This window comes from Pan troglodytes, chromosome 19, assembly GCF_028858775.2.
Source record: "Pan troglodytes isolate AG18354 chromosome 19, NHGRI_mPanTro3-v2.0_pri, whole genome shotgun sequence".
Classification (NCBI taxonomy): Eukaryota; Metazoa; Chordata; class Mammalia; order Primates; family Hominidae; genus Pan; species Pan troglodytes.
The window spans coordinates 93,153,772-93,176,233 of NC_072417.2; the positions used below are offsets into that span (position 1 = coordinate 93,153,772).

Genomic DNA, 22,462 nt, shown 5'->3' on the forward strand with positions numbered 1-22,462 from the left:
GCCTTCTTCTTTTCCACCCTGGAGGCCTATTCTTTCTCTTGCCTTGTTGCACTGGCCAGAATCCACAGTGTAATATTGAACAGAAGGGAGAGGACACCTGTGCCTTGTTCCTGAGAGGGTTACTGAAAGCCCCAATTGCCACTGTGGATTTGTCTATTTCCCCTTGCAGTTTTATCCATTTTTCCTTCCTATATTTCCTGTATTTTGAAGCTCTGTTATTAGGTGCATAGGTATTTAGTATTGTTATATCCTTTTAATGAATTACCCCTTTATCATTATCAAATGACTCTCTTTGTCCCTTGCAATATTCTTTGCTCTGAGATCTCCTTTGTCTAATATTAATAGAGCTGCTTCAGGTTTATTTTGATGTGTGCATTACCATGGTGTATTTTTCTCCATCTTTTCACTTTTGTCTTTATATTTCTCATAAGCAACAGTATATAGTTGTGTATGGCTTTATAGTCCAGCCTAACAATATCTGTCTTTTAATTTTGCAGTAGGCAATTTGCTTGTTTTCCCTTGCTCGTGCTTTTGGTTTGTAAGTGTAATTTTAGAGGGGGATGCATGAGATTCCTCATGATATTTGTGCTGAGATGTAATTCACACACCATAACATTTACCATTTTAAAGTATGCAATTCAGTTTTTAGTACACTTGTACAACCATCACGATTATCTAATTCCAGAACATTATTATCACCTTCAAAAGAAACCCTATACTCATTTTCAGCCACTCCTCGTTTCACCCATCCCCCTCCTCCCCCCTCAAGCTCCTGAAACCACTGTGAATGGTTTCCTGCTAATCTCTCTATGGATCTACCTGTTCAGGACGTTTCATGTAAATGGAATCACACCACGTGTGGCCTTTTGTGTCTGCCTTCTTCCACCTAGCATATTGCCGAGGTTCATCCAGCTTGTAGTGTGTCAGCACTTCATGCCTTTTTATTGCCAAGTAATATTGTGTGGATTCACCAGTTTTGCTTACAGCTGATGAACATCTGGCTTGTGTCCACTTTTTGGCTCTTATGAACAATGCTATGAACACATTAGCTTTATGTGTGCAGATTTTTTGTTTTAATTCTCTTGAGTATAGACCTAGGAGGAGAATTGCTAGGTCAACTCCTATGTTCAACATTTTGAGGAACTGCCAGGCTGTTTTCCATAAAGGCTGTGCCTGTTTACAATCCCACTAGCAATGTATGGGGCTTCCAGTTTCTCCACATTCTCCTAAACACTGCAGAGCAGTATATTAGTCCATTTTCATATTGCTATAAAGAACTGCCTGAGCCCGGGTGCTTTAAAAAGGAAAGAAGTTTAATTGACTCACAGTTCAGTGTGGCTGGGGAGACCTCAGGAAACTTACAATCATGGTGGAAGGCGAAGACGAAGCAGGAACCTTTTTCCCAAGGTGGCAAGAAGTGCCAAGTGAAGTGGGAAGAGCCCCTTATAAAACCATCAGATCTTGTGAGAACTCACTATCACAAGAATAGCATGGGGGGAACTGCTCCCATGATTCAATTACCTCCACCTTGTCTGTCCCTTGACATGTGGGGATTAGGGGGATTACAATTCAAGATGAGATCTGGGTGGAGACACAAAGCCTAACTAACTCTATCAGTCAGTTTGGGAAAGTTATCTTCCAATCCATGAACCTGGGACATTTATATATTTAGGTTTGCAATGCCTTTCAACAAGCTATTTGTAGTTTTCGGTGAACAAGTATAGCCCTTCTTTTGTTAAATTTATTCCTACATATTTCACTCTTTTTGATGCAATTGTAAATGGAATTATTTTCTTAATTTCATTTTCAGGTTGTTCAGACTGCTAGTGTACAGAAACACTGGCTTTCCTATGTTGAACATATATTCTGCAACCTTGCTGACCTCATTTATAAGTTCTGATAGGTGATTTTTTAAATGTGTCAATTCCTTAAGATTTTCTAGGTATAAATCATGTCATCTGTGACTAGAGAGTTTTGATGCTTCCTTTCCGATCTGGATGCCTTCTTTCTTTTCTTGCTTAATTGTCCTGGCTCGTAACTTCCAGTACAATGTTGGAATAGACGTGGCAAGAGCATTCTTGTTTTGTTCCCAACCTTAGCGGGTAATGCTGTGGTGTTTCATCGATGCTGTTTATCAGGTTGAAGCAGCCCCCTTCCATTCTTATTTTCTATCTTGAAAAGGTGCTGGATTTTGTCCAATGCTTTTTCTGCATCTGTAAATCATCATGTGGACTTTGTCCTTTATTCTATTGATAGGGTGTATTACATTGACAGATTTTTGGATATTAAACCAACTTTCCATTCCTGCGATAAATCCCACTTTGTCAGTGTACAATCCTTTTTATATGTTGCTGGATTTGTTTTGCCAGTTTTTTGAGGATTTTTACATCTACGTTCATATGACATTGATCTAGTTTTTTCTTGTGGTAGCTTTGTTTTGGTGTCAGGTAATGCTGGCCTCAGGGTGAGTTGGGAAATGTTCTGCCTTATATTTTTTGAAAGATTTCGTGATCCAGCACTTTGGGAATCTGACGGGGGCAGATCACAAGATCAGGAGTTTGAGATCAGCCCGGCCAACCCAGTAAAACGCCGTCTCTACTAAAAATACAAAAAATTAACCGGATGTGGTGGCAGGCACCTGTAATCCTAGCTACTGGGAGGCTGAGGCAAGGGAATCACTTGAACCCAGGAGGCGGAGGTTGCAGCAAGCCAAGATTGTGCCACTGCACACCAGCCCAGGCAACAGTGTGAGACTCTGCGTCAAAAAAAAAAAAAAAAAAAAAAAAATTGTGATGGTGATAATTCTGTAAAAGTTTAGCAGGATTCACAAGCCTTGGCTTTCCTTTGTTGAAAGTTTGATTACTGATTTAATCTGTTTGTCCTAGGAATTTCTCCATTTTATCAAGGTTCATCTGTTGGGAAACAATCCATGGCACTGATACTTTGTATTCTGTACAGTCAGCTGTGCCATCACCTCTTTCATTCTTGATTTTAGTTATTTGAACATATTTTTCCTTAGACTTGCTAAAGATGTGTCAATTTTGTTGATCTTTTCAAAGAATGAACCGTTGGTTTTATTGATTTTCTCTATTATTTTTCTATTCATTTATTTCTACTCTCATTTTTATTATTTCCTTTCTTCTGCTTCCTTTGGGTTTAGCTTGCTTTTCTTTTAGTTTGAGGTGAGACAGACAATCTGCAATAAATGTAATTATTGACATGGTTATTTTCAACCTACTACCGTTTTGTATTTGTCCATCTCATAAGTTCTCTGTTCCCTTTTCCTTCCTTTTCAGATTCTTAGATTAAGTATTCCTTAGAACTCTTATTTTCTCTCCTACGTTGGCTGTTTATTTGTTTCACATTTTTGTATTGCTTTAAAGGTTCATACCTAAAAATTGCTTAACACTTTTATATATGTTTCACATCTTTAATTCATCACAATCTGCCTTCAAGTAATAGTGTAAGAATCTTGACAGTATCTTCGGTGCTGTGCTATTTTCGTCATACATTTTATGTCTATGTATTATTTTAAACAATCTTACTACAAACATGCCAACAGCATCAACATTACCATTCTATTTCTATACTTTAGACATACCTCAAAAGGTCAGGACACTCTAGCTCTTGGTTAGAACCCTTTTTATGTGGTTATTCTTTTAGGAAAATTGCCTGGCTTTAAGACAAGGCATCCTATATGTATTTGTTGAATAAATTTCAACCACCCAAAAAAAAAAAAAAAAAAAAAACCCAGAAAATATACCATTAGGAGTATAAATTGGTGGAAAATCTTTCTGCAACGTTAATTTGAAACATGTACCTTGATCAAGAAAATCACTTCTAAAGATTATTCTGGGTGGGCACAGTGGCTCATGCCTAATCCCAGCACTTTGGGAGACCAAGGCAGGAGGATCACATGAGGTCAGGAATTTGAGACCAGCCTGGCCAACATGGTGAAACCCCAACTCTATTAGAAATATGAAAAATTAGCCAGGTGTGGTGGTGGGCGCCTGTAATCCCAGCTACTCAGGAGGCTGAGGCAGGAGAATCGCTTGAACCCAGGAGGTGGAGGTTGCAGTGAGCCGAGATCACACCATTGTACTCCAGCCTGGGCAACAAGAGCGAAACTCCATCTCAAAAAAATAAACAAATAAAAGATTATTCTAAAGAATCTTCAACTGCTTCCAAAGGAGGCATGGTATAGAGGCTGGAAAAGTAGCTTTTTTTTTTTTTTTTTAACATAGTGAAATATGTATGATACATTACTAAGCAAAAACCTGAGTTAATAATGGCAAAGTGGGTTACAATTTTGGCTTAAAAAGGTCTTTATGTACAGGTAGATGTACAAGATAAATTAAAATACTGGATGGACAGTCATCAAATTGTGAGTTATATCTGGGTAGGAGGATTAAGGATGACTTTTTCAAATTATGCATTTCTATGTTTTTTTTCAGTGAGATTATACTTTTGTAATGAAGTACATAACCCAGGGGTTTTTCATCTGGATTTGGTTGCTGGGGACCTTGGGAAGCCCCTCAGGATCTAGAGCCAGTTTTTCCACCTGACCAGAGGCCCAGTGATACCTACCTAGCAAGGCTCAGCAGACCCCCTGCCTGAACTTGACTCCATCTGGACTCTGGGAGGATCCTGGCCCCAAACCACCCTCCCAAGAACCTCCATGAGTTCTCTACCTCGTGTATCCTTCTCTTCCCAGCATCACTGCAAATGTTCCACCTTGTCCTGCACCATGCCCCCATCCATGAGCACTTAGCATCCTTCCCTGGTATAGGCAGGAGCAACGCTCAACTTCCTGGAGAAGTCCACATTCCAGACAGCTGTCTACAGCAGAACCACACACCACCAAAGGGAAATAGCATTTTCATCACTGACTGCCCAAGGGCCAGGCTGCTCTCCAGAAAGTCTGGAAACTTTCCTTGTCAACCTTTAGGACTGGTGGTTTTTAAATCTTGGAGAATCACATACCATTTCTGATTTGTCAGTACAGTTTGACATTTTTATGAACACTTGTTCTGTATTTTTCCTTTTTGGATGACCTTTCCTAGACAGTGTGTGGGGTAGCTTAAGCCCCACCCCTTCTCCTGCCATCTCCTCCCCAAGGCACCAATGCTGCCTCCTCCACTGTAACACCACGTGCTTATTCATCTAGAATCATTCTTACTGGTAATGGAGGCCTTCCGTCCTCCGGAGTGACTGTGTGGAAACCTGAGCCACTCCTCACCTCTGACACAAGCTTGGCAGCAGCTCCTGATGAGACCAGGTGAGCCTCAGTGAGCTCAGGCGCCTGCAGATACGGACATTGAGGCTGGCACTAGCCAGAGCTGTGGTGGGCGTCACTCCCCACTGCTGCTGAGCAAATGCCCTGAACACACCTGTATCTGGTTCCTCCTTGCCAGGAACTCATTAAGCTGCCTGGGCCTGTAGTCTCGTGCTCCTCCCGCTCGGCCAGCAGTGCCACCTGGGAGTCTTGTTACCTGCAGGTTCTCACTCAGCAAGCCAGGACAGGGCCCGAGCACTTGCATTTCTAACCAACTCCTGATGATGCAGCTGGTCTACCAGCCACCAGCTGGCTAGCAAGGGTCCAGTCACAGTTTCAGTGAAAGGAAGTTCCATTCATAAACTATAGAATTTCAGATGCCTTCAAGTAGAATCACCTGAGGAAATTTAAAAATATTTCCAAGCTCACCCTAACCCTGAAATAAAGATTATCATCCCAACTAATTTCAGGAAGGGAGGGGCCAGTTTTAACATTTCCATTTCAAATATTAGAGCCCGGTGTGTAATCCCAGCACTTTGTGTGTAATCCCAGCACTTTGAGAGGCTGAGGCGGGAGGACTGCTTGAAGTCAGGAGTTTAAGACCAGCCTGGTCAACAGAGGGAGACCCTGTCTTTAAAAAATTAAAAATTGGGCAGCTGTGGTGCTGTGTGCCTATAAAGCTACAGGTAATTACTTTAAATATTTCAACAGATAACTTAAATACTTTAATAATTTAAATATCTAAACAGATAATTATCTGTTGTAGTTTGTCAACATTGTGGTAAGTCATGATCCTGCCACTATACTCCTGCCTGGGCGACAGGAGATCCTGGGCTCTCAGAAAAACAAACAAAAAAATTAGAAAAGTGAAGCCAGGCATGGTGGCTCACACCTGTTATCCCAGCACTTTGTAAGGCCAAGATGGGAGAATCACTTAAACCCATGAGTGACAGACCAGCCTAGGCCACAAAGTGAGACCCTGTCACTACAGAAAATTTAAATATTAGCCAGATGTGCTGGCATGCACCTGTAGTCCCAGCTACTCAGGAGGCTGAGGTGAGAGGATCGCTTGAGCCCAGGAGGTTGTGGCTGCAATGAGTTGTGATGGTGCCACTGCTCTTCAGCCTGGGCAGCAGAGCAAAACTCATCAACGATGAAACTCTTTCCAAAAAAAAAGATTAGAAAAGTGAGTGAAATGGGCCAGGTGCAGTGGCTCACGCCTGTAATCCCAGCACTTTGTGAGGCCGAGGTGGGTGGATCACGAGGTCAGGAGATCGAGACCATCTTGGCTGACACGGTGATACCCCGTCTCTACTGAAAATACAAAAAAATTAGCCTGGCATGGTGGCGGCCGCCTGTACTCCCAGCTACGTGGGAGGCTGAGGTAGGAGAATGGCATGAACCCAGGAAGTGGAGCTTGCGGTGAGAGGAGATCGCGCCACTGCGCTCCAGCCTGGGCAACAGAGGGAGACTCTGTCTCAAAAAAAAAAAAAAAAAAAAGAAAAGAAAAAAAGAAAAGTGAGTGAAATGACCCAAGACTACACAGTAAGTTACTAGAGAAGCTGGTGGCACCTTAGAAGTATAGAGTTTATGGGAAAAGTTTTAAATCTTTAATGAAAAAGACTTAGAACAATGTATTATTTACATGTAAATAAGAAAAGGGAGCAGAATCCCCATATCCTCTTCAAAGGAAGGGAGACGGGAGGCCATTTATGAGAAGAAAGTCCATATAAACCCCATCAAGTAGAATCTGGATCCAAATACTTCCAAACAGGAGTACACAGCAGGTGAACAGTCTCCCTCATCCAACTGATCTGCTGCTTCAGATAAGATCAGCAACTGAAAGTGAAGAAACAAACAGATTAAGGAACAACACAAACAAAATGAAAATTTGTTAACGTAAATTTAACTAAAACCTCACAACAGACTTCTCAAAACAAAAAACAGGCCAGACATAGTGGCTCACGCCTGTAATCCCAGCACTTTGGGAGGCTGAGGTGGGCGGATCATTTGAGGCCAGGAGCTCGAGACCAGCCTGGCCAACATGGTGAAACCCCGTCTCTACTAAAAATACAAAACTTAGCTGGCTATGGTGCACGCGTCTGTAATTCCAGCTACTCAGGAGGCTGAGGCAGGAGAATTGCTTGAACCCAGGAGGCAGAGGTTGCAGTGAGCCGAAATCGCGCCACTGCACTCCAGCCTGGGTGACAGAGCGAAACTTCGTCTCAAAAACAAAACAAAACAAACCACAACAACAAAAAAACAAACGCAAGTGCCCCAAACTAAGAATAGGGAAGTTCCCTCTACAATTACAGTAGAGCTGGACGATTTCCTACCGTTCATCGGCATCTCATCAATCTGAGTGGAATAGTACTGCTCGATATCTCTGAGGATGCGGATGTCGTCATTCTTTACAAAGTTAATGGCCACACCCTTCCGGCCGTATCGACCTGATCTCCCAATTCTTCAGGAATAAAACAATATTACAGTTAGTATATATAACAATCAAGATTTAGTAAATGTGTCACAGAAGTGAAGCCAATGAGAGCTTGCACCCTACCTGTGTATGTACAATTCTCTGTTATTGGGGAGATCGTAGTTAATGATGAGGGACACCTGAGGGACATCCAACCCCCTGGCCCAGACATCTGTAGAAATAAGCACTCGGCTGCAAAAAGAAAGAGTGTTTGAGGTGATTAAATTACTCATACAAGTGTAAGACTGGACTTGCTTCCATTGCTAATTTTAAGGAATCCTGGCTGCAGGTCCAAAATATATGAGATTCTCCTCTCTCAACAGTCTGTCTGCAAACGTGAAGCCTCAGGGACAGCACCAGAAACCCCTGTGCAGAGGGGCTGTTGGTGGATTTAGTTACTTTGGTCATGTGCTCCATCAGATTAAAAAAATAGACATCTTTTACTAGACTATCTTTAACTTGTTTAATCGGTCCTAAACCAATAATTGGGAAAAATACTTCACTTTTGCCTAGCAAAAAATTAAAAACGGTAACTTCAGCCGGGCATGGCAGCGGCTTATGCTTGTAATCCCAGCACTGCCAGAGGCTGAGGCAGATGGATCACCTGAGGTCAGGAGTTCGAGACCAGCCTGGCCAACATGGTGAAACCCCATCTCTACTAAAAATGAAAAAAAAAAAAAAAAAAAAAAAATTAGCCATTCCAGCTACTCGGGAGGCTGAGACACAGGAGTCACTTGAAATCAGGAGGCAGAGGTTGCAGTGAGCCAAGATTGTACCACTGCACTCCAGCCTGGGTAACGAAGTGAGACTGTCTCAAAAAACAAACAAACAAAAAAAGACACACACAGCACATTTGTTAAGCTGACCACAAGGTGGGCAAAGAAGGAAGTCTGAATCAAGTTCAAATGAATGAAACCACCCAATCCACGCTTTCTGACCACTGTGGAATTAAACTAATCGAAACGATGAACAGAAAACCCCCCTACTTACTGGAAAAGAAGACACACACTTGTAACCAAGGTGACCAACCTGGCTAGTTAAGGCTAGTTATCACCTCAACCTAAGTATTACAGGAGCACAGCGGACCCCTCATTAACTGGCAGGTTTTCTGCTCACCCAGGGCCTCAGCTTTCAGAGCAGAAGCTTGTCATCCCCCCGGGTGTGGGGCCTGCACTTAGGCAGTGCATATGAAGTGCTTAGCACAGTCTAGCAAACCCTGACCTGCAGAGCCACAGCATAGCGGACCCACCTGGCGCCCGACCGGAACTCCTTCATGATGGACTCCCGCTCTTTCTGGGGCATGTCTCCATGCATTGAGGATACGGTGAAGTTGGCTTCCCTCATTTTCTCCGTCAGCCAGTCCACCTACAAATCCAATCAACAGATGCTACTGCAAGCTAGTATACCAAAGCAGAGACGTGCATTCGGGACTTTACCGCATCACTTGCAGAACCAGTATCAATATTCATAAGGTAACTGCTCTTAAAACTCAGAATCATCCTAACTGGATGTACAAACTTTTTCCCAGAAAATGTTGGGGTGCACTCACAAAACCCTCTTACTTCATTTTCTCCATATAATGACTCTATGGGGGGAGGGGGCCAGGTGTGCTCATTCTCATTTGAAATTTGAATTCCAATCTTGTTAGAATGTAGCCCAACTCCTTTCCTTTCTCAGGAAAGTGGCCGACAGTTCTCAGGTCTGCCTCCACATTACCATCACCTGGGGATCTAAAACTACTCAGGCCTGGGGTCCACCTTCAACCAACGAAATCTGAATCTTTAGGGGTGGCTGATATCGCTGTTCTGTAAATGAAGTTTTAATGGTCACAGCCACGTGACCGTTTGCATATTGTCTACAGCTGCTTTTACAAGAGAACACATACCCTGAAAGCTTAAAATATGGACAAACTGGCCCTTTACTGAAAAATCTTGATTGACGTCATTCAGAGACTCAATCTGCAGTTTCCCTTCAGCACATGGAGGCTGTGCAGTGCCTCTCACCTTTCTTTTGGTGTTGCAGAAGATGACCGCCTGAGTGATGGTCAGTGTGTCGTAGAGGTCACACAGAGTGTCAAATTTCCACTCTTCCCTCTCCACTGCCACGAAAAATTGCTTGATGCCTTCCAGAGTCAATTCATCACTGAAGGACAAAGACAAATCCTGTTACATACTCATCCTTCCTTCTAGGACTTGAGGGTGGGCCAAGCCAGGATCCAGGGAGACCCTGGTGGAGAAGGTCACACTGTGATATCTGGTGCAGACCCAGCAGCCCCAGCCCTGTCCTCCATCCTATCACCACTTCCGTCACACAGGCCTCCATTCTGTATCCTACTTAACATTTCACAATGTGCAGCACATGGAATACGATTCTAAATGAAACACTGATAAATAAATACAGTCACCTAATTTTTAAATTTAGAATTATTGGTTCAAACCACAATGAGGATTGTAAAAGATGGGTTGTTTTGTTTTGTTTGAGACAGGGTCTTGCTCTGTTGCCCTGGCTGAAGTGCAGTGGCACAATCAAAGCTCACTGCAGCCTCAGCCTCCTGACCTCAAGCGATCCTCCCACCACAGCCTCCTGAGTAGCTGGGACTAGAGGCATGTGCCGCCCTACCTGGCTAATTTTTTATTATTGGTAGAGATAGGGTCTCTATATGTTGCCCAGCCTATTTGGTTTTTTAAAACAGGAATTTTAAAAGAATTTGCATGCTTTCAATTCCATTACACTCAGGCAAGAGGATAGCCTGAGGTCCGGGTTTTGACACCAGCTTCAGCAACACAGCCAGACTCTGGCTATAAAAAGTTTTTGAAATTACGACATAAAATCCTTTATAAATGCGGCCCAGTGTTCTAGTAAACTTGACAAGAGGGGCTCCTACCGTTTCACCAAGATGCGGATTGGGTCGGTCATGAACTTGTTGGTCATCTCCAGAATCTCATGTGGCAGCGTGGCACTGATGAGAACCACCTGTGTGGCTGGAGGCAGGTACCTGTATACATCGTAAATCTGCTCTTTGAAACCTGGGACAGGGAGCAAGACAGGTGAGGGATGTTTAGGGCGGCACACCCAGAAATGGAAGGTGCACGCCCAGTGTTCCCACTGGGTTAGAGGCAGAGTGGTGATAAGGTACGTTTGACAGGAAATCTCATTTTTACAGCACCAGGCCACATCCACGCGTTCTCTCCGTCCCTACTCCCCGCCCCCCGGAGTGTTATCTGGTTGAGGGAATCTGGTTTCCCTTTGGTGCTTCTTCAATCTGAAGTGATCTAGGGATCAAGAAACCCACCCCGAGAGTCCTAGATACCAAATAAAAAGCCATAGAGGCTGGCCTGAGTCACCCACGATGAATAAACAAATAAAATCAAGGTAGGAATTTTTTGTTCATAATTGCCGCCAAGGCACAATTGTTTTTCCACGATGAAAACGCTATTCACATTCAGAACAGTCACTGGCTGTTTCAATTTTACACTGTGAAAATTTAAGAACTAAGAATTATGTCAGTAGAAAAGTAATTCTTTTGTTACTCATACCTTTATTCAACATTTCATCAGCTTCATCCAAAACCAACATTTTGATAGCACGTGTCCTTAGGCTTCTGCGACGAATCATATCTATAACATGAGATTTTGAAATACTTATGACAAATCACATCTATGAGATTTTGAAATAATCACACCTGAGGCTCCCAAGAAAGAGCTCATCATTCCACTGGTCTCAGGGTTCCAGAGACCTTCCCTCCACCTCCTGCAAGTGACCCAGGTGCAAAAGTCTACCGTGCGGCCTACCAAATCGAAAGCTGTCCTGTACCATTTAAGCACTTCTTACAAATACTACCGGCAGCACCATTTTTAGCGACAAAAGTGCTTACCAAAAACACGCCCTGGAGTGCCCGCGACAACATGCTGTCCATAATCCAGCTTCCTGATGTCCTCGCCAACATTGGTGCCTCCAATGCAGGCATGGCACTGGACATTCATGTAGTCACCGAGAGCAAGCAGCCCCTGAAACAAAGCACAGGTTCACGTCCAGGGTGGGAGAGAGAAACATCCACATTTTCCAAAAAGAAAGACTGTTTCTCCTCCGAGATGATCACCGATTATTATTTATGCCATTCTTATCTCCAAACCACAAAATTCTCCTGCTCTTTTCTCTGACAAAAACAAGTAAATTTTGTTTTTTTTTTTTTTTTTTTTTGAGACGGAGTCTCACTCTGTGGCCCATGCTGGGGGGCAGCAGCGCAATCTTAGCTCACTGCAAGCTCCGCCTCCCGGGTTCACGCCATTCTCCCGCCTCAGCTTCCTGAGTAGCTGGGACTACAGGTGCCCGCCACCACACCAGGCTAATTTTGTTTTTGTATGTTTAGTAGAGATGGGGTTTCACCGTGTTAGCACACTGTGCTGTGTGCATCCTATATGTGTATTCAGGGAGTCGTTATCTCCTGACCTCCTAATTGGCCTGCCTCGGCCTCTCAAAGTGCTGGGATTAACGGCGTGAGCCACCACACCCGGCCTGCTGGTTTCTTATTACAAAAGCTATATCATTAACAGAAAAGAATATGTAAAATTCATAATCCCATCCACTGAAGAAACCAACATTAACATCTTAATATACATCTTTTTAAACATACGTCTTTATACTACGTTAAGTATAAAATGGGTACAATTTATTTTTTTTTGAGACAGAGTTTCACTCTTCTTGCCCAGACTAGAGTACAATGGCACAATCTCAGCTCACTGCAACCTCTGCCTCCCGGGTTCAAGTGATTCTCCTGCTCAGCCACCCAAGTAGCTGGCATTACAGGCGCCTGCCACCACGCCCAGCTAATTTTTTCGTATTTTTAGTAGAGACAGGGTTTCAAACTCCTGACCTCAGGTGATCCACCCACCTCGGCCTAATTTATTTTTATTAAAATTGATTTTTCGCAAAAAAATCTACATTTCTAAGGCTGTAAAAAACTACCGAGAGCACACAAGCCACACCAAAAATGACTTAATACAAACCAGCAATTTATATAATGATTCATGGCAAAATGTTAATCAGGAAGAAAATTTTGAGGTATCAGAAAACAGGATTGGATTAAATAAATAAGTCGGTGTTTCACAACTAAATCACAAAAGCAGTACTTGTTAATCGGACACCGCTATCTTTAGCCATCTCACCTTCTGGATCTGCACAGCCAACTCTCTTGTGGGAGCCAAGATCAAAGCTTGAGTTTCACGAACCTGGTGAAATAATTTATCAGAAAATAGAGAATCCGCAGTATTATCAAAGTGGATTGTAGTCATTCACACTCAGATCAATATGAGAAATAGTATCTCATATTAATCATACTTCTCATCTCTTACAGGTTAGCAAATATTAATGTCATTTAAATTGCAAATCCAACAATAACTTAATGTGTCAGGATCCTCGTCTGCAGACAAGAGCTTCCTCTAGTTAAATAGCAAATCATGACACAATATTAGTGCAAATACTAGTGTACAACTAAGACTCTGTGTAAAAATTTGCTGAGTCAATACATACTAGAAAATTTTAAATTGTACTTTTTGAACACTGTAGTTACAGAAGAAAAAGCAAGTATTTCCTAGAATTACCTAACAGTTTGTTTTAAGAATGGCAAATTACCTGAATATCCAAACACTGGAGGACTGAGATACTGAAGGTGGCTGTTTTTCCTGTGCCGGACTGAGACCTATTCAAGGAAACAAAAGCAGTGGGATTAGAGGGAGGACAGGCCACGCCACAGCTGCACTCCAAGGCCTGGGCTCCAGAGGCACTTAGGTACCTTCTTAGAGCAAGCCCCCGTACCTAATACCATCTTAACTGCGAGGAGGCAGGACTCGGGCCCAGTGTCACAGCTTGTTAAGTGTCCATGAAGAGAGTAGACATGGCTTCTGCACGGGGGCAATGGAGTCACAGACTCTCTAACTTCAAGAGGCGTTTCATAGGTGTCAGAAAAAGGAGGACTCCCCTTTATCGAAATACAACTCTTTTCCTTCTAGGATTTTGGACTAACTCTCTCCTCCAAAGAAATTTTTGTGTAAATGAGTCTTTTTTGAAATTAGGCAAACGAGGGATAAAGCTATGAAAAGAGGATTTGTGGGGCCAGGAGATACGGCTATATACAGGTTTTCATCCAGAGTTCCTGGCTCACAGCTCCCATAGCCCTTATTACAGTCTTATTAAATTGATGGGTTAGGCCTCAGGAAACAATCTCTCTGACCTTCTGCTCTCCTTTCACCTGCTCCACAGCAGGGCTCTAATCTTCCCTGCCTTTCAGATTGTGAGTCATAAAGACCCTCATGTCACGGCGTGGTGGCTCAGGCCTGTATTCCCAACACTCTGGGACGCAGAGGCAGGATTGGATGAAGCCAGGAATTCGAGACCAGCCTGGGCAATACAGCAAGAGACCCCATTTCTAAACAAAACAAAAAACTAACCAGGAACGGCGGCACATTCTGGCAGTCCCAGCTACTTGGGAGGTTGAGGCGGGACGATTCCTTAATCCTTGAAGTTAGAGGTTGCAGTGAGCTATGACTGCACCAATGCATTCCCGCCTGGGTGACGAAGTGAGGCCCCATATCTTAACAAAAAAAAATGTTGAGGCCGGGCACAGTGGCTCACGCCTGTAATCCCAAGGCTTTGGGAAGCCAAGGCAGGCAGATTGCCAGGAGTTTGAGAGCAGCCTGGGCAACACAACAAAACCCTGTCTCTACAGAAAATATAACAAGTAATTGGGCATGGTGATGTGTGCCTGTAGTCCCAGCTACTTGGGAGGGTGAGGTGGGAGGATCGCTTGAGGCTGCTATGAGCTGTAATCACATGACTGCACTCCAGTCTGGGAGACAGAGTAAGACCCTGTCTCGAAAAATGTAAACAATTTAAATTTCAAATTTTTTTTTTAAAAAGCATTATGGTATTATCCCAGAAAAGCTCCTGCCCTATTCCCTTATGGGGGAAAGAATGCTGACCTCATGGAATTTTCCATAAAAACCCAAGAGGACTGGGTTCCAAGAGCTTCTAGATGGCTGAACACAGACAGTGGAACACAAGGAGGTTCCGGGAGGTGACCACCCGCCCCTTGGAGGCTGCACCCCTCCCCCCATATCTGTATCCTCTGCAGTACCCTTTATCATAAACCACTAAATGTGTTTCCCTGAGTTCTTTGAGCTGCTGTTCCAGCAAATTAATCCAACCTAAAGAGGAGATCCTGGGAACCCAACTTGAAGCTGCTTGGTCAGAAGTTCTAGAGATCCGAACTTAGAACTGGTGTCTGAAAAGAGGGTAGTCATGGGGACTGAGCCCTCAACCTGCAGGATATGGCCTATCTCCAGGCAGGTGGTGTGAGAGTTGAACTGGAGGACACCCAGCTGGAAAACCCCCACACCTCTGCTCACAGAAGTCGTCTTCTGTGCTGATGATTGTCGTGGTGGTGTGAGAGCAGAGGAAAAGCACAGTCTGTTTTTCCGAAATTGTGTTATATACAATTCCACATGCCAGCAAACCACTAAGCAAAGCTGGCTAAGAAAATGAAAGCCTTGGCCGGGTGCGGTAACTCATGCCTGAAATCCCAGCGCTTTAGGAGGCCAAGGAGGGTGGATCACCTGAGGTCAGGAGTTTGAGACCAGCCTGACCAACATGGTGAAACCCCGTCTCTACTAAAAATATGAAAATTAGTCGGGCATGGTGGTGCATGCCTGTAATCCCAGCTACTTGGGAGGGTGAGGCAGGAGAATAGCTTGAAACTGAGAGGCAAAGGTTGCAGTGAGCCGAGATGGCACCACTGCACTCCAGCCTGGGCAACAGAGCGAGACTCCATCTCAAAAAGAAAATGAAAGCTTTCTACAGTAGAGAACACAAATTTAAAAAATTATTAAACCCTGTGGCTAAAGTCAGGGAAAGTGTTGGAACTGAGCGTGTACAAGCTGAGGGAAACAGTCATCCCGGAGCATCTAACTGCACTGCGCTGCCCAAATTCACATCCAGCCCTGCGCCGCACCCCAGGACAACTTACTGTGCGATGACATCTCTCCCTTTGATGATCTGCTTGATTGCTCGTTGCTGGATTGCTGATGGTTTTTCAAAACCTGCAAATAAAAACAAAAAATTAGCTCTCACCACAATGACGGCATAGAAACCCTGTACTGTAAGCTCCTCAGGGGCAGACATGGTTTGTTTTTTGAACCTGTCCTCCAGCCTAACCCAGTGTTCAACATAGCAAGCTCTCAAAACCCAGGGGCTCAATGAATTGCGCTGAGTGGATTTCTACACTAACGTGGGATATTATTTGTAAAGACCAATCTCTATTTTTAAAAAAACCACCAAATTGTAGAATATAGACACCAGTTTTCTTTAAAAAAAAATCTGGGCGTGCAGCATCTGGAAGTATAAGTGCCAAAATGTTCCTGGCAGTTACTGCAGTAGAGGGGTGGAAAGAAACTTACTTTTTACTCTAATTACTCCCTTAGGTTTGACTGGATTACAAACAACCTATACTACTTTTTAAATTTAAAAAAAAACAAACAAAAAAACAGGAAAGGCACTCTAGCCATTGTTCTCTCCTACTAGCTAGCATTAAGTCTGTGTGTTGCTGACAGGTCTACAACTCCGTTTAACCTGCGTGGGTCACGCTGCAGGGTGTCCTGTGTTGTTCTGTCTGGATGCAGCTCACTAACTACAACACCATCTCTCTTGCAAAGCAACTACTACACCAAAGGGTGAGGCTATTTTCAAGAAGAACCACGTGTTTTTCAAGTAAATAAAATTTTATGTACAAAAACTCTATTTCAATTATTTTTTGGTAGTCTCTTAAATGTAGCTCTGCTCAGTTCTGGGGCATAGCGAAAAATAAGAAACAAAAGAAAATGTAGCACAATTTCCCATCTTAACACAAACGCAAATATAGCAGATGATTTAAACTCTTCATGAAGAGCAAGCACATAGATGGGAAACGAACAACAGTGTCTTAGGGCAGGGACCGCCTGAGTGCCAGAAAACCAGGTGGGGCTGTCAGCCTCACTGCGAGGCTGCCTGAGATGCTTTTTCACCACCCATCCTCAGCAACTTCGCTTCACTTTGTCCAAACAGCTGTGGCATCAAGAACTACAGGATACGGCCAGGTGGGGTGGCCCACACCTGTAATGCCATCACTTTGGGAGGCAGAGGCTGGTGGATCACTGAGGTCAGGAGTTCAAGACCAGCCTGGGCAACATGGCAAAATCCCCTCCCTACTAAAAATACAAAAATTAGTAGGACGTGGTGGCCCACACCTATAATCCCAGCTACTCGGGAGGCTGAGGCAAAGGAATCGCTTGAGCCCCAGAAGTGGAACTTGCAATAAGCTGAGATCATGCCACTACACTCCAGCCTTGGTGACAGAGCAGGACTGTCAGAAGGAAAAGGAAGAAAGAAAAGGAAGAGAACTACACGATAAAAAATGTCCCTGTCCCAAGCATTAAACACAGGCCATTTATCCCAGATGCTGGTCATTCCCATCTATGTGCCCAACCCAACCTCTTCTCCAGGCTCTCCCTCAACTTCCTCACATCTTTCAAACATACCAAGAGACAGCTCCTGATTCTGACTCTCTGGAGTGCTGCCTACCTAGCCAAATGTCTGCAGCATCAACCACCGCTTACTCAAAACACTCCAACTCTCCTTCTTCTGTCGCTCACGTTCAATCCATCAGCCAATGCTGTCAGCTCCCTGGTACTCCATCTCCAAGGCAGCACAATCCTCTCTTCCCTGAACTGGAGCAAAAGCTCCCAACTCTCTTGTTTCCTGTCCTGCCTTGCCTCGCCTCACCTCAAATCTACAGACACCCAGAAGAATCTTTAAAACTGTAAATGTGATCGTGTCACATAGCTACTTAAAACCTTCCAGTGGCTTCCCACTAGATTTCTAAATGAAATTCAAATTATTCGTCACCCTACACGTCTTTGCTAGATCTGCCCCGACTAGCTCTCCAAAATCCCACCACAGGGGACTTCTTTCAGTTCCTGGAATGCAGCTGGCTAAGGGCTGCAAGGCCCTGGCACCAGCTGTTCCTTCTGCCCCAACTGCTCTTCCCTCTTCTCATTAACAGTCTCCTTCATCCAGAACTCTGCTCAAATGGCACCCCCTCCTGCGAAGCCCCTTACCTCTCTGCTTTACTAATTCTCTCCTCCTTCCCGGTCCCACTCTATTCAATTACCCCGCTGCAGGTTCTTCACAGCAACCACCACTGCCCGGGCAGCCTGACAGTATGCTTTCCCCCCAAACGAAATTCAAAACCCGTAAAGGCGCAAACCCATCCGCTTTACCGCCAAAACCCCAGTACCCAGAAAAGCTAATAGGGAGAAAACAGTTATCTGCTGAATGAACGACGCTGAGGCGCCTCGAAGCGGCTGCAGCCCCCGACAGACCCAGCGCCGAGCTCTGCACGGGGGACACGCACCGAAAGCGCCGACACAGCCAGGCGTGAGGGCGAGGACGGGGGTGGGGGTGGGGGTCGGACGTCACTGGCCCCCGAGCCTCGACCCTGACCACGACCTCCGGAGCGCAGGGCCGGCCCGGGAGTCACCAGTCGGGCCCTCAGCCCCCGGCTCGCCCCCGACTCGCCCCCGGCTGGCCCCCGCGGCCCGCGCCCGCTCACCGTAAGCGTAGATGCCCCGCAGCAGGTCCTCCCGCAGGCCCATGGTGTCGAACGTGGGGGTCACATCCACCTCCTCGCTGGTCTCGAATTCCACTTTAGTCATGTCTTCCTCTTTGAGCAGCCGCTTTCGCGCCGAGCCCGAGGTCGCCATCGTGGCCGTGGTCGCCATGATTCAGAGTCCGCGGAAGAGCACAGCGGACCTCGCTGCCGCTGCCGACCTCGCTGCCGCTGCCGACCTCGCTGCCGCTGCCGACCTCGCTGCCGCTGCCGACCTCGCTGCCGCTGCCGACCTCGCTGCCGCTGCCGACCTCGCTGCCGCTGCCGACCTCGCTGCCGCTGCCGCTGCCGACCTTAAGAGAACTGCCAAGCGGGGCGAGAACTGAGGCCTTAAGTATGCCAAAGCGAGAGACGTGCGTGCGTACGTGCTTACGTGCTTACGTGCGTACGTGCTTACGTGCGAGGCGGCCACGCCTCTGGGGGACGGGGCACTCTTCGTCACGTGAAAGGGAACTGGGCGTTTGCCGCAGGGAAAAGTAAGGTGTTTCTGCTCTCGCGCCATATGCAGTTCCCGCGGGATCTCGTTGAGGGCGGGGTACCCAGTTCCTTACAAAAGGGATGGAGGGTGTGGGACCTCTGAAGTTGGCGGTGTTTCGTAGCGGCTGCGGGATTTCGCGGACTGGGGCGCTGAGGTTCTTTGAGCGGCGTGTGGCCCTGAATTCCCTGGAAACAGGCTGGGGCCGCGAGGGGCCTCCGCTCCGGGCGGGGTCCCCAGATAGCCCCGCCTCGAATAAAAATGACGAGCACGGGTCCTCTCTCGGGCCCGCAGTGGGTGGACTGCGTCGCGGACCCGTAGTGGAGGCGCCCAGCTCGCCGGGGAGATTCGGGTGGAAACCCTCACGGCCGCCGGTGGTGGGCCCCGGCGCGGCGCTGGGCCCCGGCGGGTCTGCGCTGGGGAGGGCCAGGGCCCCTGACGCCGGCGTCCCTCTTAGGGGACGCGCCTGGGTGTGTCTTCACCGTTTGCCTGGTGAGTTGGAGACAGGGTCTGGCTCCGTCGCCCAGGCTGGAGTGCAGTGGTAGGATCAGGGTTCACTGTAGCCTCCGCCTCAGCCTCTGGAGTAGCTGGGACCTCAGGCGCGCGCCACCACGCCCGGCTAATTTTTAAATTTTTTTTGTAGAGACGGGGTTGGGGGAGGTGGGGGTTAGGGTTGTCCTGGCTGGTCCTGAACTGCGGGGCCTCAGGTGATCCGCCTGCCTTGGCCTCCCAAAGTGCTGGGATTACAGGCATGAGCCACTGTGCCCGGCAAGCAGCTGTTCTAAAGTAAAATACACGCTGAGCCTGCCATTTGCTCTTAATGAAGGCCACTTGTCAGTAGACGGTGCTGCTAATGCATGTCCTGCAGCAAAGATAACCCAGACGGGATCATTTTTTAATTGCCCAGCAGAGCTTTGACCAGTTGCGCATCTTAACCTGCTTTTGGTTTGTTCGTTTGTTTGTTTTGAGACAGTCTGGCCCTGTCGCCCAGGCTGGAGTGCCATGGCGCGATCTCGGTTCACTGCAGCCTCCACCTCCCGAGCACAGGCGATCCTCCCGCCTCAGCCTCCAGAGCACCTGGGACCACAGGTGTCGCTACTACGCACAGCCACTAACCGCTTTCTTATCTGACACTTTAAGTGCTTCTTCGTACCCGGCTCCTCTAACGCCTTTTGAAGCAGCTCCATCATCTTTGAAGGGCAGTTCATGCTGTTGAGAATCATGTTTGTAACTTTGGGAAAATTGTATTTCCACGAGCGCCAGCTCTGTCCTTTTTTTTTTGTTTGACGGAGTATTGCTGGGTTGGCCCAGGCTGGAGTGCAGTGTCGCAATCTCAGCTCACTGCAAGTTCTGTCGCCCAGGTTCACGCCATTCTCCTGCCTCAGCCTCCCAAATAGCTGGGACTACAGACACGCGCCACCACGCCCAGCTAATTTTCTGTATTTTTAGTATAGACCGGGTTTCACCATGTTGGCCAGGATGGTCTTGATCTCTTGACCTCATGATCCGCCCGCCTCGGCTTCCCAAAGTGCTAGGATTACAGGCGTGAGCCACCGCGCCCCGCTATTTTGTGTGTGTGTGTGTGTCTGTGTGTGTGTGTGTGTGTGTTTGTGTGTGACAGAGTCTCGCTCTGTTCCCCAGGCTGGAGTGCAGTGGCGCAATCTTGGCTCACTGCAACCTCTGCCTCCCGGTTCAAGCGACTCCCCTTCCTCACCCTCCTGAGTAGCTAGGATTACAGGCATGCACCACCACGCCCGGCTAATTTTTGTATTTTTAGTAGAGATGGGGTTTCCCCGTGTTGGTCAGGCTGGTCTTGAAGTCCTGACCTCATGATCTGCCCGCCTCAGCCTCCTAAAATGCTGGGATTACAGGCATGAGCCCGGTGCTGTCCTTTCTTATGGTCACAAATCTGGCTTGCATCACTGGGCACATCTTTAATCCACAGCTTCTTTCTAGGAGTGCTTGAAAAGCTCTCCTTTTATGAAGGTTAATTTTAGTTAAAACCAGAGCATCCTGGCCAGGCCTGGTGGCTCACGCCTGTAATCCCAGCACTTTGGGAGGCCGAGGCAGACGGATCATGAGTGTAGGAGTTCGAGAACAGCCTGGCCAAAATGGTGAAACCCCATCTCTAGTTAAAAAAAAAAAAAAATACAAAAATTAGCTGGCCGTGGTGACGGGTGTCTGTAGTCCCAGTTACTCTGGAGGCTGAGGCAGGAGAATCTCCTGAACCCCAGAGGTGGAGGTTGCAGTGAGCTGAGATTGCGCCACTGCACTCCAGCCTGGGCGACAGAGACTCCATCTCAAAAATAAACAGAAAACCAGAGCATCCTTTTATCAAGAAGTCGGTGGATTGCAGTATTTCAAGGGTGAACAAGTAAATACAGCCTTCTCCAAGAGTGAATCTCATTCTGGCCCCAGAATTTATCCATGACAGATAATTGACCTTCTGATAAACATTCCTTGTAAGGATGCTGGTGTTACCCAAAATATTAAATATTTATAAAGCTGAATAAAATGTAAGTTCTGATACCTTCCTCACTCTACAAAGGATCATTTAGTGCCTCACACTGTTTCCCAGGCCGTGCTGTAGCGCTTTGTCGTAAAATACACACAGATTTCAATGACTTAATGTAGGAGAAGAATGTAAAATACCTTGTTGACTAAAGAAAAACAGTTAAGCTTTTAAAGAATTAAAGTTAGTTTTATTCAGAAGCCTTACTGAGGACCCTACACCCTGGCCCCAGCCCAGGAGCTCAAGCGATCCTCCTACCTCGGCCTCTCAAAGTGCTGGAATCACAGGTGTGAGCTACCAGGCCTCACCTTGTTCAAAGTTTTAAAATCTAATCCACAAACTGCTTAGATTTGTTTTCCTTCATATTTTTATGACTAGATGATCTAACATTTTACACCATTTTCCTGGAAATGTTGTTTATGCCAGGTGTCTGAACACACATCTTAAAGGGCTCTAACTTTTCTGGGGAGCAGTAGCTTTTTAGCCCAGAGTCTATGACAATGTGACAATGATGAGAGCTGCTGAGGTTTGCTGCAGTCTCTGGGTGAACGATGCTTTCTAGGGAAACAATGGGGCATAAAAGAGACATGGGCTCTCCTGCCTTGAGATTAATCGCGTGAGATGGACCCCTCCCCAACACACAAACACTGTGGGACATGAGGTGCTGGAGACGGGGCTGCTCACCCAGAGCTTAATGGGTCTGTCCACCTTTGTGACCAAGAGGCCTCTTTTCCTAGAGGCTGAGGGGCCCTGGGATGATGAGGGTAAATCCACTTTTTAGAGTAGGAATCTCCAAACCCCAGGCCACGGACCAGTATCAGCACCTGTGTGTGGCCTGTTAGGAACCAGGCGGTGCAGCAGGAGGCAAGCAAGGGAGCTCAACTGAGCTCTGCCTGCTGTCAGCAGCAGCACTGGACTCAGAGGAGTGTGAACCCTGTTGTGAACTGCACATGCGAGGGCTCTAGGTTGTGCACTCCTCATGAGAATCTAATGCCTGATGATGGGAGGTGGAATAGTTTCATCCCGAA

At 46.2% G+C, this 22,462-nt stretch overlaps 1 protein-coding gene and 1 long non-coding RNA gene across 3 annotated transcripts; one reads left to right on the top strand and one right to left on the bottom strand.

Annotated features, from left to right (window-relative positions):
* Positions 1 to 1,292: 1,292 nt before the first annotated feature.
* On the bottom strand, positions 1,293 to 19,541 carry LOC742589 (eukaryotic translation initiation factor 4A3). Of its 2 annotated transcripts, XR_010152736.1 has the most exons (13): positions 18,391 to 19,541; positions 15,772 to 15,844; positions 13,383 to 13,449; positions 12,917 to 12,979; positions 11,626 to 11,758; positions 11,288 to 11,368; positions 10,636 to 10,777; positions 9,755 to 9,893; positions 9,001 to 9,116; positions 7,836 to 7,943; positions 7,612 to 7,739; positions 6,921 to 7,114; positions 1,293 to 3,196 (listed from the first exon to the last, which is right to left on the bottom strand). XR_010152736.1 is itself a non-coding variant. In NM_001280385.2 (12 exons), exons 1-12 carry the CDS (start codon positions 18,557 to 18,559, stop codon positions 7,098 to 7,100), a joined length of 1,236 nt encoding a protein of 411 aa, NP_001267314.2. In that variant the 5' UTR covers positions 18,560 to 18,793; the 3' UTR covers positions 6,867 to 7,097. The 2 variants fall into 2 exon arrangements, 1 of the variants encoding a protein (NP_001267314.2); NM_001280385.2 differs by lacking the exon at positions 1,293 to 3,196 and having other exon boundaries at positions 6,867 to 7,114; positions 18,391 to 18,793.
* On the top strand, positions 19,326 to 21,437 carry LOC129137551 (uncharacterized). The gene is made up of 2 exons (XR_008540205.2): positions 19,326 to 19,414; positions 19,896 to 21,437. It is a non-coding gene; the product is annotated as an uncharacterized LOC129137551 (long non-coding RNA).
* Positions 21,438 to 22,462: the final 1,025 nt, after the last annotated feature.

Excerpts from the sequence above, each read along its gene's own strand:
- LOC742589 (NM_001280385.2), bottom strand. The coding sequence starts at position 18,559 with ATGGCGACCACGGCCACGATGGCGACCTCGGGCTCGGCGCGAAAGCGG. Across the intron at positions 15,845-18,390 it reads GCGGGGCATCTACGCTTACG|GTTTTGAAAAACCATCAGCA; the intron begins GTGAGCGGGCGC and ends TTTTATTTGCAG. Across the intron at positions 9,117-9,754 it reads TCTGCAACACCAAAAGAAAG|GTGGACTGGCTGACGGAGAA; the intron begins GTGAGAGGCACT and ends TTGGATTTGTAG.